The 18,395-nt window shown below is 37.2% G+C and overlaps 1 protein-coding gene across 4 annotated transcripts in view; it reads right to left on the bottom strand.

Annotated features, from left to right (window-relative positions):
• Positions 1-3,734: 3,734 nt before the first annotated feature.
• The window catches only part of PARVA (parvin alpha), a 70,124-nt gene continuing 55,463 nt past the window's right edge, over positions 3,735-18,395 (bottom strand). For all 4 annotated transcript variants that reach the window (XM_026664835.2, XM_026664836.2, XM_087950990.1 and 1 more), the window contains exons 9-14: positions 18,336-18,355; positions 17,846-17,907; positions 15,633-15,701; positions 12,448-12,549; positions 12,165-12,237; positions 3,735-7,384 (exon numbers count right to left, since the gene is read on the bottom strand). In XM_026664835.2, coding sequence (XP_026520620.1) covers positions 7,308-7,384; positions 12,165-12,237; positions 12,448-12,549; positions 15,633-15,701; positions 17,846-17,907; positions 18,336-18,355 — 403 coding nt within the window. In that variant the 3' untranslated portion in view covers positions 3,735-7,307. The remainder of the gene's footprint in view (positions 7,385-12,164; positions 12,238-12,447; positions 12,550-15,632; positions 15,702-17,845; positions 17,908-18,335; positions 18,356-18,395) is intronic.

Here is an 18,395-nt window from a genome sequence, read left to right as displayed (position 1 = left end):
ATTATACCTCACCTAGTGCACAAGAGGGGATGTTAAGTACTTGCTTCAAATTCCTGATTCTAACCTCTCAACCTCATTAGATGACTTCTGAAAGAATGGAAGCACTTAGTTATGCTAGTTTACCTGTAACAGGAAAGGACAGCCCATAAAAACCCCCACAATGACAGCTGTTACATTCTATAATGTTTAAAGTTTTTATACTAAAAACCCTATATATTGATATTTGGAAAGCAACTTAGTTAAATCGATGTGATTTGTTCCTTACAATTTTAACAAACACTTTTGGCGAGGAAGCTACATCAAAAGAAATACACAAACCATGTGTTTTCAAAACACACACGACATTCTTGCTACTGTCGTGAAATACAAGCATCATTTTGCAATGTAGCAAGCTAATGCTGAGCAAATAAAAGGCTGAAAAGGATCAGAAAGAATAATTTGGAACATCAATCAAAAGGTCAGTTTTTAAAGTAATCCAAGATCAATTACACTGATTGTCTTTTATCTTAATATATATGAAACCATAATTGATGAGCAAATCAGGCTCATAAGTTTGCTGTATCAAAATCCCTGTGTGTGTGTGTGTGCGTGTGTATCTTTCTCTCTCATCTATATCTACTTCTACCTACTTACTTACCTACCAATCTCTCTCTCTATATATCTCTATATCTCTACCACAAGATGAACTTACAGTGCTGGCAGATTATTGTGGCAGAAGAACAACAGTTGGAAAAATAGGATAAATACACAAACCCGTAACTCTGCTAATTTAGGGCTTTTCCATACTGTTCCAATTTTTCATCCCCAATCCTCAAAAGTAGGTTCTGCCAACTTTGCAAGACTGAGGCAGAATGAACAGTCACTGCCCTCAAACAAAATACTCTGAACTCTCTTTCCACACAAAATGATAAAATGAAGTTTATGCAACTCTCCTCAGGTTGGCTACATTCGTCTTGTAAAATAGTCTTGAGTGGATATTCTGAGGTACCCAACTATCAAGTCACCTTTCTCTTCAAAAGATCTGCAAAGGCTGTTCAAGCCCAACCGTTGAGTGGAGGTTTGAGGCTGTACAGAAGCTTTAATCGAGCTGTAGCATTTTAAAGAAAATGTTAGGTTTACAGCAGTTTCAAACACACTCTAGCTGAGTCAGAAATAATTTGGCTTAGTTCTCAAGCCCAGCCAAGATTATAGTACCAGAGATGTTCAGGATTGCTTTTAAACTGGAACAGTATTCTTGTCAGGAAGTTTCTTTAGCCTATCTGATTTAGTTATTTATTTATATGATTTATAGGGCGGCCCATCTTGCACTAATAACTCTGGGCTGCCAACAAAGTTAAAACAACACAACCATGACACCTGAGCTTAAACCAATAAACCCAAGTCATAAAAGCAGCATTACCAGCAGAACTCGCCTAACCTAGCCCAAATGCCCGGGGAAACAGCCTGGTCTTCGCTGCCTTACAAAAAGCTAACAGAGTTGGAACCATCTGGGCCTCTGCAGGGATGCTGTTCCATAGGATAGGCACTACCAGATGGCTCCTGGGTCCAAAAAGATGACACCGCTTGATGAAAGAGACTTGGAGTCCATCCTCCCTGTCAGATCTGCTGTGGTGTGCAGAAACAAGAGGCGATTCTGCAAATAGCAAATGTAGGGCTTTATGGTTGATAGCAAGCACCAAGCATTGTACACAGTAGCCTTCTCAAAACCAGTGCATTTTGCACAGCGGTGGTATTATATAGGTATAATAAGAAACACCAAATTTAATTGTGCCACTGCATTCCAGACCAGCTGCAGCTGTGGAAAATTCTTCAAGGGTGATCCCTTATAGACCATGCTACATAGGAAGCAACAAAGGCATGAGTCACTGTGATCCAAAAATGAGTATAGCTGTTGTAGAAGACAAAACTGTGAAAACATCTTCCTAGCTGAATCCAAAAGGACCCTGGACTACTCCATCTGGGGAAATGCATTGCCAGGCAGAGTTAAAGACAGGAAACATCCAGATTTAGGGGCTTAAACCCAATAGCCAACGTAGTCTTGCCAGGGCTGAGCCAAAGCCTATTTCTCCCATCCAGATCCCCATAGCCTTCAGATGCTGAGTGGAGGCCACTGGGAAAGGAGGACAGCAGAATCACTTGGTTGGCCTGAGGTTGAAAGGTATAATTAGGTATCATTAGCATACTGATAATATGAAACCCAAAATGGCATGACCTCACCTAGTGGCTTCTGGTAGATATTAAACAGGAGTGGTAGGAGAGAAAAGCCCTGAGGCCTGCCACAGAGCAGAGGTCTCAGGTTTAACTTCTACACTCCCAACACCATTGATTGGAAGCAGCCCTGGAGAAAGGAGAACTGCTATAATGCAGTACTTTTTACTCCCAATCCCTTGTGCTGGAGATAGCAGTGAAGGCTACTGAAATTAAGGAGGGCCAGGATGGATGTACCATCCCATTCCAAACCTACTAGAGATCATCAACAGGGTCAATGTTGCCTCAGTACTGGGTCTGACTGAACCTGCTTACAAAATTTCATATTTTTTTCCAGACAATGGGCATTAGATAAATGAAAATAGCAGCGGAGGAGTCAAGCACAAGATTCAAATAGATAAGCTGACTTTACTGCAGATGCCAAAGAAGCCCTTATAGTGAGAATCAGCTACTGCAGAATCTAGGAATCTAGCTATATTTATTCAGTTCTAGTGTCTCCTCTGCCCTAATGTGATGACAGACTTTTTGACACTCATTTCTCAGCCTTGGGTGTCAAGGGCACTTTCACAGTGTTGCTCTGATCTCTGACTGTTCACTCCATTATCATTGGCTGAAAACATTCCTCCCACCCACAAACAATCAGAGAATCTGCAGCAAAGAATTTCTGAAAATACTGCATCAGATTTCATCACAAGAGCAAAAGTGAGGGATGAGACTATCTTGTGCACAGAAACCTGTTCGCACATTGAATTTAACTTTAGATTTTTAGGATTTAAATTCTGATCTTCCTAACACTATGTGTAAATACATGGCCATTATTAGCTGTGCAACAATAGCAATCATATTAATAAAGGAGAATATTTGTAGTTCAGGGTTGACATGAGGGGTCCTTGGTGCTCTCTGAGCTTTTTTGTTTTCTTGCAGACATTTCATTAACCACACTCACAGGCAAGCCACCAGAATTTAAAGCTGACAGCACACTGCACTCCTTACTAGCACTGATGATGTTACCTAGTTTGGGTAATGAAATGTCTGCAAGAAAACAACAAAGCTCAGAGAGCACCAAAGAGCAATTACATTTTCAAAGAGATAGGAATGTGCAAACCATGGTGTTCATAGATTCTCCTTCTGCGCAGAGGCACCTGTTCAAAAATCTGTACTTTGTAAGCTATGAGTCCACAAAAGCTAGACATGATCTCATAGGCATGGAGTTCACTAAGTAAGAAAGAGAAGCTTCAAACAAGACAAAAAAGTCCATGGCCATTTACACTACTGCAGTGGTTCTTATTTAATCTTCCCTTTCTTCTATCAGCCTCTAGGCCTGTGGTTTTCAAAATCCAGAGAGTCTACTAATCCTACATATAAGTACACTATTTTTAATATATTTATTTCTCTGAACAGCAAGAAAAATAATTGATAGGTTAGGCAGGGTTGACCCAAAAGCTTTCCTTAACTTCAATAACAATCAAAGGGACAGATCCTATATAAAATAGATCTTCAATTATCAGAGAAACATGGCAAATGTATGCATTTAGGTAAACATGAATTTTAATAGATCCAAAATCTATATTTGATACAGAAATGAAGCGGTTAGCATAATAGTATATTTTTGCTATATTTTTTCAAAGGCAATAAATATTGGATATAATCTATAGATTCTGTTGCATATTAGCTTCATAGTGATGATATATCTCCATGAGAAATATAAGAAAAGTTTCATTTATGTAAGCTATGTAATGCTTGGGTATGAATATTATCAAACAACTGCATGTTCATAATATATATATATATATTTATAATATAGAAATAGCTCTTCAGTAAAAACATAACTTGCTAGAAATATATCTACGCATTCTGCAAAATCACGGAAAGCACCTTCAATTGTCAACCACTTGTACATTTGAAAATGGAAGCAACTCAGTATTCATGAGTCATTTGTTGATCAAATACCTAGCTTGTAATTTTGATCAAAATGCATTTCAAAAACTTCATTTTGTGGTTTGACAAGTTCATAAAAAAACACAATTAACAAAATCATGATTTTCAGAAAGCACTTTAAAGTTAGGCAATGCACTCGGGATGTTCAAGCATGGATATTATAGGTATATAGGCTTCCTCCCTCCCATATCACAGGGGTCTGTTTGCCAAGAACATGCAGCTATATATGTAGCCCATCATCCTGAACCCAGAAAAAAAAACGTAATTCTTGTCTGTTGAGAAACCATGTGTATTTGCGCTATGTATTCTCCTTTCAGAGATACAACTGACAAAGCCTGTTCAGAAATATATCTGGGAAAACAAAGTACATGAATAGAGTGGGTTGAATTCCACTTCACTTTTTTAATCTAACATATATGTAGATTAAGCTGCTGCAACTCTGCACAACTGAAAGTTCTGCTTTCACTTAGAAACTCAAATTACAATATAATACTGTTTCCACACGTACACAAACCATCTGGTTTCTACGTGGCCTGATTAGAAATGGAAAGATACTGTTTTAGGTGTTTTTTTTTCAATTTTGCTTGCTTTACTTTTTGTTTGACTAATTATATATTTTTCAAGAATTTGTCCCTTTAGTGGATAAAACACAAATCTTATTTATAAAACGAAACAGTTAAGTTTTACCCAGTAACAACAAGGGATGCTTATTGTTTCATCTTTACATTGGATATGTTATCCTATAAAGAGAAAATTTTTTAAAATTACTTGTTGGCATTTTGTGTAAATTGGCTAGATTGGCCACAAGCGTTCAAGTTTGTCAGTGTTGTGCTTTTTTCTCTTAAAAAATGGGATCATAAATGGTTGGCATGATGCAACTTCCCCCTCTTCCTTACTTAGCATAAATAATGACTTGATGAGGAATTGTTGCTTTTCTTGGCAATCAGCAACTATTCCAACCTTTTCCCCTTCATAGTATTAATTTTGATTTTGCAATGCAAGCAGTCAGCATCTAGCTTTTCCCTGCAGCTTCTGCACATGGCGAAATATGTTGCTGTTCAAGGAGGTTAAACCAAACAGAACATAAATCCGGAATCCAATAATCCAAAAGAATTTTAGAGAATGGTCACTTTCTGAGCTATGGCCTACTCAAGATCTCTGAACCTTAAACATAAAATCCTGCCTCTTGACAATGGGCAAAGTTCAAAGATCAAGAATTCACAGAGAACTAGTCCCTTTGAACATATAAAATAATGTGGATATATTTTATATATCATCTATATCACAACCCTCATACAAGGAAAAATGACATGTAACAAATCACATTCGAATATATATGAACAAAGGTTTTACTAGGGCATATAACTCCTCAAAGACAATTCTTATATTAATTTGAGCAATATATAAACCCATATAAAATACCTCATGGCAAATTTACTACAAGTGAAGTTTTGGATGAAATTGGATCCGGGCCACTGAATAACTTATAGCACTGTGTCAGCTTCTAGAAGGCAAAAGGCATGACCGTATATCATGTAAACAATTTTCTTTGAACTACAAAAACAAAGTTAATGTGTAAAGACATTAACTAAAGACCCTAAATGAAAGATCTATTTAAAATCAGAATCTAACTTTATAAAATATGTAGAGATTATTATTTTACATTTAAGTTTATCATTTTCCATACATTTTTAAACTGCTCTAAATTTTCAGTACAAAATAAGTGTAAATCAAGTTGAATAAAAATATATTATACTAAAAATTTATACTTTATCTGTATACAAGCTAATTCTGTTGCTCAAAACCAACAGTATAGCATTGTCTGGTTTTCTGTAAATGTTTAGAATTTCTCATTCATCTGAGGTATTCAGAAAACAAGTTAAACATTTATTTTGCATTTCTTTAAACCTTCTGTCTTACTATTATCAATTATATTCTTTCCTTTTCATCATCATTAAGTAAACAAAGCTTATTTTTATTTTCTTTCAGTACCCTGGCAGAACTAACCCCAGTTATATTTCCAACGTTTATAGCACTTTCTTGCTGTATATTTTCCACACTTTAAAAGTCTGTACATATTTCGTACCTCAGTCTTTGCAAGTAAACAAGACTATTTCACCACCAAAGATACTATACTGTATGTTATTTTAAGTGCCCAGTTGCATATATTCATGCAGACTTAATAGGAATGAAAAAATATGTGGAATGTATATAATGGGAACAAAAAGTTGGCCCCTTATAGTGACACAAGTTGTTTTATTTGTATCATCAAACTATACATGGTCTTTCTCTCTCTGTGTGTGTCTTCTTTCCCTTCCCTCCTTTCCCTCATGTCCTTGAATCATAAATAAAATGAATCATTTGCCCCAAATAAACATTCAACAAGTAGAGGGGCGAGAGAGAGAGAGAAAGAGACACACACACACAGAGAGAGAGAGAATATACAATAGAATCCGTAAATTAATTAAACTGACAAATTTCAACTTATATCATTCCATGGACCATGCAATTTGTGGCATGAATGCTAAAAGTTTTTGGGTGCTGCTAAGAAGGGGGGCATTGTTCCTATTGGTCATAATAGTATAGGGAAAAATAGTATAGACTAGAACTGTTTTAGCTCCAGTACTGATGAAAAAGCCCAATGCAGTCAGAGTCTGGGTTTCTAATTATGTCCTTTGTGGAGCAGGGAGGAACCCTGTGACGAAAGGGAGAAGCACTAGAGAAGCTTGGGCAAATGAAGCAGACCCTCCACAGATATATAAAAACAGCGTGAATGTCGTTTTCTTCAAATAGCTCATTGGAGCAGATTCCTGTTTCTGTTTGGCAGTAATTTAGCTTAGCTTGGTTGTGGATCAGGATTTGTGCCTGGTGCTTATTCTCTAAGAAATTAAAAGACAGTTAAAACCAAGAGTTAATTCATATAGCAACCTGCTTTTTGCCAATCAAACCTATTACCTTCCAGCAGATTTCACTTTCTAATATTTCTGAATTCAAACTGTTCTAATATTTACATTTAACAACAAAGAACATTCCAAGAAACAGTGCCCTCTCTTTTCAAAAAGTGTAGTGTAAATTGAGAATGACTGCAAAGAAAGGAGAGCTTTTTGGTTGGTTTGTTTGGTTCCAATTTTGCCACCCATGGCTTCCTGATGTGCTTTTCTTCATTCCAAGTTTCTGTATTTGGTGAACAGATTGTAGAGCACTCTCAGCGTTGACTTTAAGTCACAGTTGACAATGTCTAAAAAGACAGAGAAGTGGGGGAAGGAAGGAAAGGTGAGCTTTTTAAATAACCTGAAATCACCGTGAGCAAATTAAAAGGCCCACATTGGGAAGAAACATAATCACACATTCACATTTATAGGCGAAGACTACAGTTCTAGTAGTAAGACTACTGAAAGCTATTTGATTTTAACAGAGTTTTAGCAGCCAACCTACAGGATTATAATAAAAGCTTGCTACAAGTGACAAGTGCATTCCTTTGGAACAGGCCTATGTAGCTTTGGACCCATGAAACCAAATACAACCCACCTACTATCTAATTATGGCTCATTAAGTGGGCGATAGACCTTCTGGTTTTACTACTCACATGGGTTTACAAGCATATGGGGTGATCAGGCACTTGGCAGGCTACAAGTGGTTCAAAAGACGTGTTAGACTCAGTTGGTCAAGTTATTCTGTAGCTCTGATGTTGTTAATACAGCTGAAGCTGAAAACCTAGAAGCCCAAACATTTCTCAGGCTTCTGTGTGGCCTAGGAGGACTTTTTGACTAAGATGACTGCACTAGCAAGTGCTTCTGTGCTCTTTGGGATAGCATAACAATAGTATAAGGAGAGGGCTGTAAAGCACTGTAAAGCGGTATATAAGTTTAAGTGCTATTGCTATAACAATTTACTTTTCAAGAATGATTGCAGCACTGACTCTGCAAATCGCACTGCTGTCTTCAGGGTAAGTCTCTTGGCAAATCATACAGAGGTAGTTTACATTCCTCCAGGAATGTAATGTCTCATTGTGCCAGTTTCACTTACAGCTCTGGAATTTCTTATTGATCTCCCAAGCAAGGACTAACTAGGTCTGCCCCAAAGCTTAGACAGACTAAATTCAACTGGATTTGCTGTCAAAAACACAGGTAGCATTAAAACCAAGAAGAGGTATTTTAAACATTTAAACAAAAATTCAGTAATGTTTCCAATTACTGTACTCAAGATTGAGTGCTTTTTCAGAAACCAAAACAAGAGAAAATGTTTAAACTTTGGATATTATGAGTGGAATAGCAATAGCATTTAGGCTTATATACCAGCCCATAACACTTTACAGCACTCTCTTGGCAGTTTACAGTGCAGAAGCATTATTAGCATATTGTCCCACACAATTTGGCTCCTCATTTTAGCAGCCTCAAACGGATGGAAGGCTTAGTCAACCCTGAGCCCCGTCAGGATTGAACTCCAGGCTGTGGGCAGAGTTAGCCTGCAATATTGCACTTTAACCACTGAGCCACCAGGGCTCCTCAAGGATAACACCTGGTTTTAGTTTATTTTTGGTTTTAGTCTAGCCTGCTTCTACTCCAGCCTCATACCCTCATGATGAGCAGGCTGACCACTTCCCAAATTCCCAGAAATGGTCCAGGGCTAACTAAGTATTCTGGAACTCTCCATCCAATTCCATCAGAGCACTTTCTGGGCAAGCATTGAAAAGGAAATGCTATTTTAAAGACCACCATTATATATTTTCCCTCTTAGGGCTCCATGCAACATATCCACACTATGCATCAGGCTGGTACTAGGGAAAGATTCTAATTTATTGTGTGTTGTCTTTGGAAAATACATTCCATATTAAGATAGTAAAAAAGAACTAAATATCAGATTAGACCTGCTGCCTGTGATTGCTTTTGAGACCCCCTTGTGTGTTTAGAAGAAATACAGATTAATACAACTTTTGATTTATTCTGTCAGTCATATGTGCATGGAAGGCATTTTAAAATAGTTTGGTAAACAACCTTTATAGCTTCAGGTTATTTAATTACTGGTTATTTCAAAACATTGACAACGAGATCCCAAGGGCAGCTTGTGTAGACTTCAATCTGCCCTCCGCTGACCATTTGTTATGCCTGTCAGGCTTTCTGCATTATCAGATTATCTTTTTCTTTTAATCATCATTTTCTTAAAGAGAAATGGTAGGATGAAATGCTCCAAAGCAAAAATGCATTTTGGCATTCCTCCTCCCTGAATGCTTCTGTTTCCCATAAAAATGAGAATAAATGTGTGAAGAACAGTGCAATGCCTATCTTTGAGAATTGGTGCCCATGAAGGGGGAGCTGGTCTAATGGACTACCGTGAAACAGCAGTTTCCCAGGAAATGGGGTGGGGTGGGTGAGACAAGAGATGACACAGCCTGGAATTGGTTGGTAACAGAGGAAGAGAGTTAGAATAGCCACTCCCTAGAATCTTCCAGGGTATATTAGTTAGGGCGAGAATAGAATCTGGCAAGATTCTGTCTATTGTGTTGTAGGTAACCAAGAACTAAATTCTGGCTGACTTGCAAACTAGGAGCACACATTTAATAGTTTGGACATGCACATATCCACACACACTAGCTTTTTAACGGTTTATGCCAATAATTTCAACTTGTGAAGGTCACCCTCCTGCTGCAAACGTTTTATAGGAACGGCCAACACACTCTTAAATGCCAAGGGCTCTGCTTTTGTCAGTCATTCTTGGTAGAAAGGATAACATTACAGCTTTGAGGAAAGATATTGCTAGATATGGGGTGACAGTAAAAATAAATAATTTTTACACAGCACTCAGGGAAAAAACTTATGCTGAATGTTACAGAATTTGCCTCTTTAAAGCTGCTTGAAAGCTGGAGAGGAACATTTTATTTCATTGGTGACGAAGGTTCTCATTTTATTTATAGACCAAAGATTTGAAAGGCAAATTCCTTATTCTGCTCTTGTTTCTAACTATTTTTCATTCAGAAAAACAAGGGAAGAATTTAAAAGCTATTTTATGTGCACTCCACAATTATTAAAATGCTTTTCTGTACATGGATGCTTGCTGGAAAATCTAAATGTAGGCATTGTGCCCAGATGTAACAACATATAAAACAGATGTGTTTTTCCATTCACATTGAGCAGGAAATTTCATATTAAGCATGTTAATAATTGTACATGAATGCTGAAATGTCTGTGTGGTTTGATTTATACCAGAGGGGGAAAAAAATCAACTGTTTCTCGAAGCAGTAAATACCTGAAAAACTGAAATGCTGTAATAACATTAATGGGCCATAAGGGATAGAGAATCGTAATGTTTCCATTTACAGCCTAATTCTACAATTCCGACTCTATCTTCACTCAGATGCCACAAGGTAAAACTTGAATCCATAAGAAGATAGATAGCACAAAGTAGCCCCTGCCAATCTTAACTCACAGCTCTTCTATTACTTGTCGTTTTTAGGGCAATTTAAAAAATCCAATCCCACCCCATTAAAGGAAAAAGTGATTAAGGGTGAAGAGCATTAAAACAGTAAACCCTAGATGACAGGTAATTGTATTTGCCAGAGAAAATGGAATGAATTATGGTAAGTTATACCCAAGACAAAAAAGAGGAAATAGATCAATGTAAGTGATGTACGTTTTGTCACTTGTCCTTTCTTGCCCCTCTTCTACAAGCAGCCATGCCCAAATGAGAAATAGTCTATTCAAGGTATGCCCTATTCTATATCTGGACTTGCTGGCAAATTGTAACATTTCCATGGCTATCAACAAAGTCACTGAATCCTAACCTGAGCTGATGTTAAACATCATCCCACAACCCTGAATGTGATTTCATTAGAGATATGTACAAGAATGAGAAGAACAGCCCCCGCCCCCAAAAGCCCCAATTTCAGCAATTACCCCGCCTCTGTTTGGCATCAAATCCATCAATGGAGCTCTTGCAAGATTCAGGAAAATAATTATTTGAACCACCTACATTCTGAATGTACAGGCTATCCTCAAGATACTACCATAACAGAGTCTCCCCAATAACCAAGTCATGATATCCGTAAAGCAGGTTGGTCATGTGACCAGTCTAATTTTATGACCTTTGTTGTGCACTCATTAAACGAATGCCACAGTTGTTAAGCAAATGCCACAGTTTTTAAGTGAATCAACACTTTGGTGCCAATTTCACTAAAAAAACAGAACTGCTTTTGACAAAACAGTTGTAAAACACGGTCAAATAATCGCAGCAGCCCACAAATGGACATCAATAGGACCTAGTTGCCAAGCACCCAAAGTGCAATAATGGGATTATCAGAACATGGAATATGAATTAGACCCCAAGTAGGTCTGTTGGAACTTTGGTCGATAAGCAATCAATTGTAAATCAAGGATTACCTATATCTGTTACTTTGGTGGGAAATCTTGTGATTATGGTATCATCCTGGTAAGTAAATGTCCTTTTAAAAGTCTTATAAAAATCTGTTTTTACAGAAAGAAGATCATTAATACTATTTCTGGAAATCATCATGAGCCACAGTGATGCAAGTGGTTACAGTACAGTACTGCAGGCTACTTCTGCTGACTGCTGGCTACCAACAATTTGGTAGATCGAATCTCACCAGGCTCAAGGATGACTCAGCCTTCCACCCTTCCGAGGTGGGTAAAATGAGGACCCAGATTGTTGGGGACAATATACTAACCCTGTAATCTGCTTTGAGAGGGCTGTAAAAGGACTGTGAAGCAGTATATAAGTCTAAGTACTATTGCTATTGATATCAAAGCTATTCTAAAGATCAAATTTGGAAACTATCAAATGTCCTCTGGGCTGAAAAACAGAAACTTTAAGATTTTTATCTACTTAGGATATTAGAATTTCATTTGTTTGTGTTTCTAAGAAAATAACAAATAATTAATGGAAAATTAATTAATCCTCATAATTAGATTATCAAATGAAAATAGGCATTTATTTCCCATGAATCTTTCCCTAACTTTTAGGTGATTTTACCAATGAAATGTATCTTCAAGACATTCAACATATACCTTCTGGCCTTGGCTTTGGTTTTTCCAGCCCTCCATCTTGCATTAACTCAAATGCAAATGAGACATTGAGTACCTAATGGGTTAATTAAGAGAAAGCAATTACTTACAATTCTAGACTAATGAAGCAGAATAAAAATAGAAGAGTGACATTTATTTAATCTTTATTTAAATCAAGTGTTATTGAGGTTTTTTGTGTGCAGTGCTATGAACCCTCTTTTAGGATGACAACCAGTATAAACATAAATAGTCAAATTAATTCTTCTTTAAATGCATAAAAGTTTACCTTTTGTTCAAAACTGTCAGGAGTTAGGAAAAAGCTGTGAAGAGGCACAAAATAACCTTCAAGAAGACCCATCAGCAGCACCAGGTATACACCATCTGCAAACTTTTAAAAATAACACCTTTTTAAAGATCTAATCTTGTAAAGATACAGGATTTAAAAAAAGCAACTGCTTGATTTTAAAGTTTTGTAAGCATAGACAATTATGCATCACAGAAGTTCCTGTCATTAAGAATGGTAGGACTCGGGTGCTTGTAAGTGATTCAGAAGAACTGAAGTACTTGACCAAGGGAAGTACTCTACATCAGGGATCCCCAACCTTTCGACGGCCGCCGTCCGGTTCCTCGGGCGTGCTGGGCGCCGCCATCTTTTTTGATGAAAATCACTTCCGGTGACGTCACGAAGTGATTTTCATCAAAAAATGGCGGCGCTAGCGCTCCGGTGAGCTTTTCGGGTAGAAATGGCTTTCACCCAGAAAAGCTCATCGAAGCGCTGGCGCCGCCCATCTTTTTGGGTAAAAATTGCTTTTTTACCAAAAAGATGGCGGCGCCAGCAACCAGCTGCCCGGTAAGGCTTGTTCCAGCTGACCGATGCGTGCCCGGTCCGGGAAAGGTTGGGGACCCCTGCTCTACATGACTTCAAGCAAACCAATTTTCTGTTGTCCACATGTTACAGAAAAAAGGATTAACATATGTGGCATCCCTAGAAAAGGAATTAAAAAAAATAGCTTTCCTTGAGCTGAATTCAAATGAATAGCTTCCCTTGATTTCAAATGAATTCTGCAGACACATCAATACAATTCTCTTGGCTTGGTATGAAAATGGCTTGTCATCACCTTTTCTCAGTTTTTTTGCTTAATTTGCCAATTTAGACACTAGCCTTGGATTTCACAGGATACCTCTTATAAAATAGTATGCAGAAACACTCTTGCTTTCTGGATTAGCCTAGGTCCATTACCAAGTGCTACCATTTTCTCAAATAACAATTCTATCTGAAAGCATTTTTAACATGCAAGACAAATCACTGCGAGTTTGCTGGCATGCCTTATATTGCTTTTATTCAGCTGTTATTATTTTTATAAATAACTCAAGGTGGTGAACATATCTAATGTTCTTTCCTCCTCATATTTTCCTGACAGATTTCAGAATTTTCCTGAATTCACTACAAACTGAATTGTCTGCTATTCAAAAGTCAAGGGATTTTTTTTTTTAAAAAAGTAGAAGTATTATTATTTTTCTATATTTAATGAAAGAGCAGATACAAAGCTCTTTCCTTTAATTTAAAAGGAGCAGAAATAAGAAAAAAAAACCGGTTGTTGTATTTTAGCATACAATGAATTGGTTTGGACCAGATAATAAACCAGGGTTCAGGGTAATGCTCAAACTACATGTTATATTAGCATAGTTATTTTCATCTTAGCATCTTCTAACTATCTCTAATGCTTACCATCAGCAGTTTAACCTCCTTTAGTCAGACCCTAATTATTTCATTCCTCTGCCACAAATCCTCTTTCACTTTAAATCCCCATTTTTTGAAACAATGCCTTTCAGATGTGATTGACCTTTAGCTTCTGGCAATGCAATCTATTTCTCCATTTGGTTAACATCACTTTCAATAGCATATTTTGGGGGACTTCCAGTATATTTTGAGTCAGAAAATGACAATTGGGTAAACAATGTGACACGTCAGGCACCAAAACAAAGAAATGCTATTCTTTTCCCATTTGAATATCGCAATATTGTAATCTTCCTCAATATCTTATTTTCTCTCCTCCTCCTAAGTGCATATGATTTTTTTTATATGCCACAGAAAAAGGAATGTAATATCTGCCAAGACTTCCATCCTATCACCAGTTTTCATGCAGATGGTCTCATGGGGAAAACTTGGGGGGGGTGTGTGTCAATGAAGACAATGAAAACCTGTGCAAAATAGAATATGGTTGCTGGACTTTTCATTGGGGTATTCAAGAAGAGGGACTAGTTTTAGATTTCTAAATTGGATCAAAGGCACAATTGTTTCTTGGGAGGCAAATATTTTACTGCTTTTATTTTAAAGCAGGGCAGAAAAAAAAAACCTACAATACACAGTAGCTTTATGATACTTTCAACTTCGGCAGCATAGATTCATGCTCTGGTTAAAAATGGCATTTTCTTTTCCATGGGAATGTTCAAAACTTTTAACTCCAATTATTGTTTTTTGTCTTAGGGAGAAATCAAGTGTAGATACGGTGGATTTTCTAGCAAATGCAAACAAAAATAAGATCCTTGTGATTCTATGAATTTCCTTTTGATAGTGAAGAAAACAAGATGCTCTGTATAATGGAATATTAATACAAACACACATCATGACATATTTTCTCCCTACATGTGCACAGAATCTGGAGGATCAAACAGTTCAGTCCATTATTGCTACATAAAACCAAAGCCGTTCCATAGTTGGTCAGATGGATTCTGTCATCTAGCCGACAAACATATCAAAAGTTTGCTGACTTTTTTATATGGATGGCTTAGCTTTCATTTAATCTATTCTTACCACAAATGTTTTAGTCATTCTGTTATATATCGTGTAATAGTTTTTTGTTAACCAACAAGAGCCCAATTTCATGGTATCCTTCTAACAAATTTAATTTAAAAAAAAAATGTCTATCAATAGCCATGGTTTCAGATAGTAAAGATGATCTTTGTTTTGTATCCATGATATAATTGTAAAAAAGTGAAGGATGGACAAGAAAATAAAAGATAATCTTCCTATATATCAGGCGTGTCAAACTCGATTTCATTGAGGGCCGCATCAGGCTTGTGTTTGACCTTGGGGGGCTGGGTGGGCATGTCCAGGATGGGAGTGACCAGCTTGACATCATTTGTGTGGGGGCACCTGTGGCCCAAGTGCTCTGCCAGAGAAAACAGGCTCCTGAGCTCAGTTTTTGGCTGGGTTGGCAACCCCCTGCCAGCAAAAATGGAGCTCAGGAGGGCCATGTTTTTGCTGGCAAAGGCACCGCAGGCTGGTCCTTCGCTATTTCCAGGGCGGCCCTGAAGGCCAGATCTAAGTACCCCCTGGGCTGGATCTGGCCCCCGGGCCTTGAGTTTGACACCCCTGCAATACATTTCACCTTCATTGATTACATGGTACAAATTGGAATAATGTTAAGAAACAGTTCTCCTTTTTAAAATACATCTATACAATCCTACCTGGGTTTCTAGTTCTGTAACTTCCAGATTCAGCTTATTGAGGTGCTTATTCACAAAAGTAATGAGAGTCTAGAAATTAAGAACATAAGCTTTAAAGGTTTTTAAAAACAAGAGTTCCGTAAAACATGCAATCTGAGCTTTAAAATAATTTAGCATTTAGTAAATTTGCTTGTTTGTTGGCTTTTGAGAAAGAGGAAAATGCTATGGAACTCCATCCTAAATATTAAATAAAGAATGAGTACATATTGCTGGGAAATATTTATCACTTTAAAAAACAAAGCATTATCCTGTTGTAACAAATAAGCTGTTGTAAAGTGGAATGCCACTGTTTTCTCTTCAAGGAAGCTGTGCTGATCTAGATCAACTGGAGATTATATAATACAAATGTGTGAAATGGCAATTTTGGTATTTCATTCCTTTTCTATACCACCTTTCACTAGAAATAATGTACAGAAAAGCATTTGCATTTATATTATGAAATATTTATTTTAAGTAGAGGGGAAAACAGGTAAAACTTCTCAGATTTCAATAAGATGCTCTTTCATACAGTGATTTTCTATACAGTACCTCCAGTGAATATTCAGAAGGATCAATAGGAAGCCAAAAAGCCAAGAGAGAACTGAAGTACTTATACAGAGGGAAATATGATGGGAGGCAAGAGGCGGGCAGTTTCCAGGGGAAGATTGGAAAACTGGTGCCAAGTATTTTCTTAGTTCAAATCCTAGGTACCAGAATGTAGAAGGCCTTGATCTGAAACTGATATTGCTGAATGGCACATCCACATGTAATATGACCATGTTCCTCTACATATGAAGGGGAAAGTACACCTGGGATGTGTTGCTGAAATCTAGTTGGGCACAGATGGAGGGGGAGTCCCCTTGTCTAAGATGTACCTGGCTATATTTTGCATATTCCACCAGTCTAAAGCTTTAGGAGGAAGAATGGGAATGATCCTCCAAAATACATTAGTGACCAGGTGCTGTGCTGCACAGATAACCGGAGGAGAGAGTACATATCTACAGTATGTAACTTAGCACCAGAGCTAACTTGTATTGCCTATTCTACTGCCTAGCACCCTTCCTACTTAAGCTGTTTGACATTATGGCTGACTCATGGTTGATTTGCTTTGATTTTTGGGGCTCTGGGATTTTAATATTCCTGACTTAAGGTAGGTTTGGGATTACATGATTTCGATAAAGTATGGGGTGTTTTTTGTTTTGTTTTTGCAAATCACACATACTAGAGGCCCACTGGAATAGCCTTTATTTAGAGAAGTAGGGATGTAATCTGAAAATCAAATATGTTACTCTTAGTTCTTTGCCACAGTCAATTTATTTCCTGGCTGATGATGCCAGTTGGCACCATGGATTAAGATGGTCAGCCACAGACACAGTATGGATACTACTGAAGCAACACCAATTGCTGGGAATTTTCTCAAAAGTTTGGAGAGCACTTCAGCTAGGCGCTTAGTCAATCAACTTCTACAAAATGCAGAGATTATTTCAACTGCTGTAATTTAAAAGAATATCCTTTAGATCTAGAGGAGCTATTTGGTTAATCATGGACCTTCGTTGTCTAGTGATCCTTCAGCTCTATATGGTAGCAGTCAGGTTGGAAAAGTGTCAGTGCTTCCCACCCTTAATGTATCTGTGGATTGCTATCTAGCAGTCTTACTAGATAGTAGTTACCCATTTCCTTTTGCAGGGTGTTTGGTCAGAAAAACTTTCCTATAAGGTATTTTGTTGCCCAAATAATTTGGAATTAGATGCCACATGGACAGAATCCAGTGAGATGACAAGTATTGTATGAACATATCTTGGATTTACTCAAAATATAAATATTAAAGAAGGGGACAATGTTTTTGGTTACAGAGCTCTTTCAACTTTGGAACTGATGCCTGCTTCACCTAGCTAGTGAAAATTGGGGATTGGGTTCAAGGTTTTGTGAAGGTTTTTTGAAGAGGGGATGATGCCATGCACCTTGATGTACATATATGGTAGCGTATTGTTCTTCAAGAGGCCATCTTTTGGCCTCAGGTTGAACTTGAAGAGTACATTACTTTGCTCTGTACCTGGATGACACACTGCAATTGAAAGCATACAACAAAAACAAATCTATGGAATGTCTTGGCAACATCAAAGTTTAGTTCTAATTAAATTCAGTGAGTTTCTAAGATAGTTAAATAGCACCTGTCAAAAACATTTTTGACTCACCTTTTTCACAACATTGAGTTTATCTGGAGCATGATCAAACAATGTGTCAAATGCATCTCGTTCTGAAAAACAGTTGATGAGAACAACATGTTAAATGTTAAATTACATTTAACATATAGTTAAATGCTACATTACTAGTGTAGGAATTCAAAAACCAGAAGGTCATTGACATCTACATTTAATAAGGAATATTTGGTCTACCCAAATAATTCTTGGCCTTTATTTTCCAAATGCACATTCATGTCGATCTATTTTGAAATCTATTGTTCTCCAGCCATGCAGGTTAGAAAGTATAACAAACTATTGATTTAAGAAATGTAATTATTTTCTAATTATTAAGAAAGTATTCTTCTTTAGAAGAAATATACATTTACAGATCAATTAAGAAAATTTGGAATGTGAACTTAGTTGACTTTGAATTATATAACATAATTAATTGGAGAATAATTTACAAACATCTAGAAAATGTCAACAATCAATTTGTGCTTACCATGCCGTCCTGACATTGCCCTATAGAAAAGAAATAATGCAATTATTTGTATGAGTCCTC

Source organism: Notechis scutatus, chromosome 1 (assembly GCF_049901735.1).
Source record: "Notechis scutatus isolate UNSWTSFEM ecotype Mainland chromosome 1, rNotScu1.2, whole genome shotgun sequence".
In the NCBI taxonomy this organism is placed as follows: domain Eukaryota; kingdom Metazoa; phylum Chordata; class Lepidosauria; order Squamata; family Elapidae; genus Notechis; species Notechis scutatus.
Note: the sequence above shows the minus strand (reverse complement) of the source record. Positions and strands in the feature narration are given on the sequence as shown.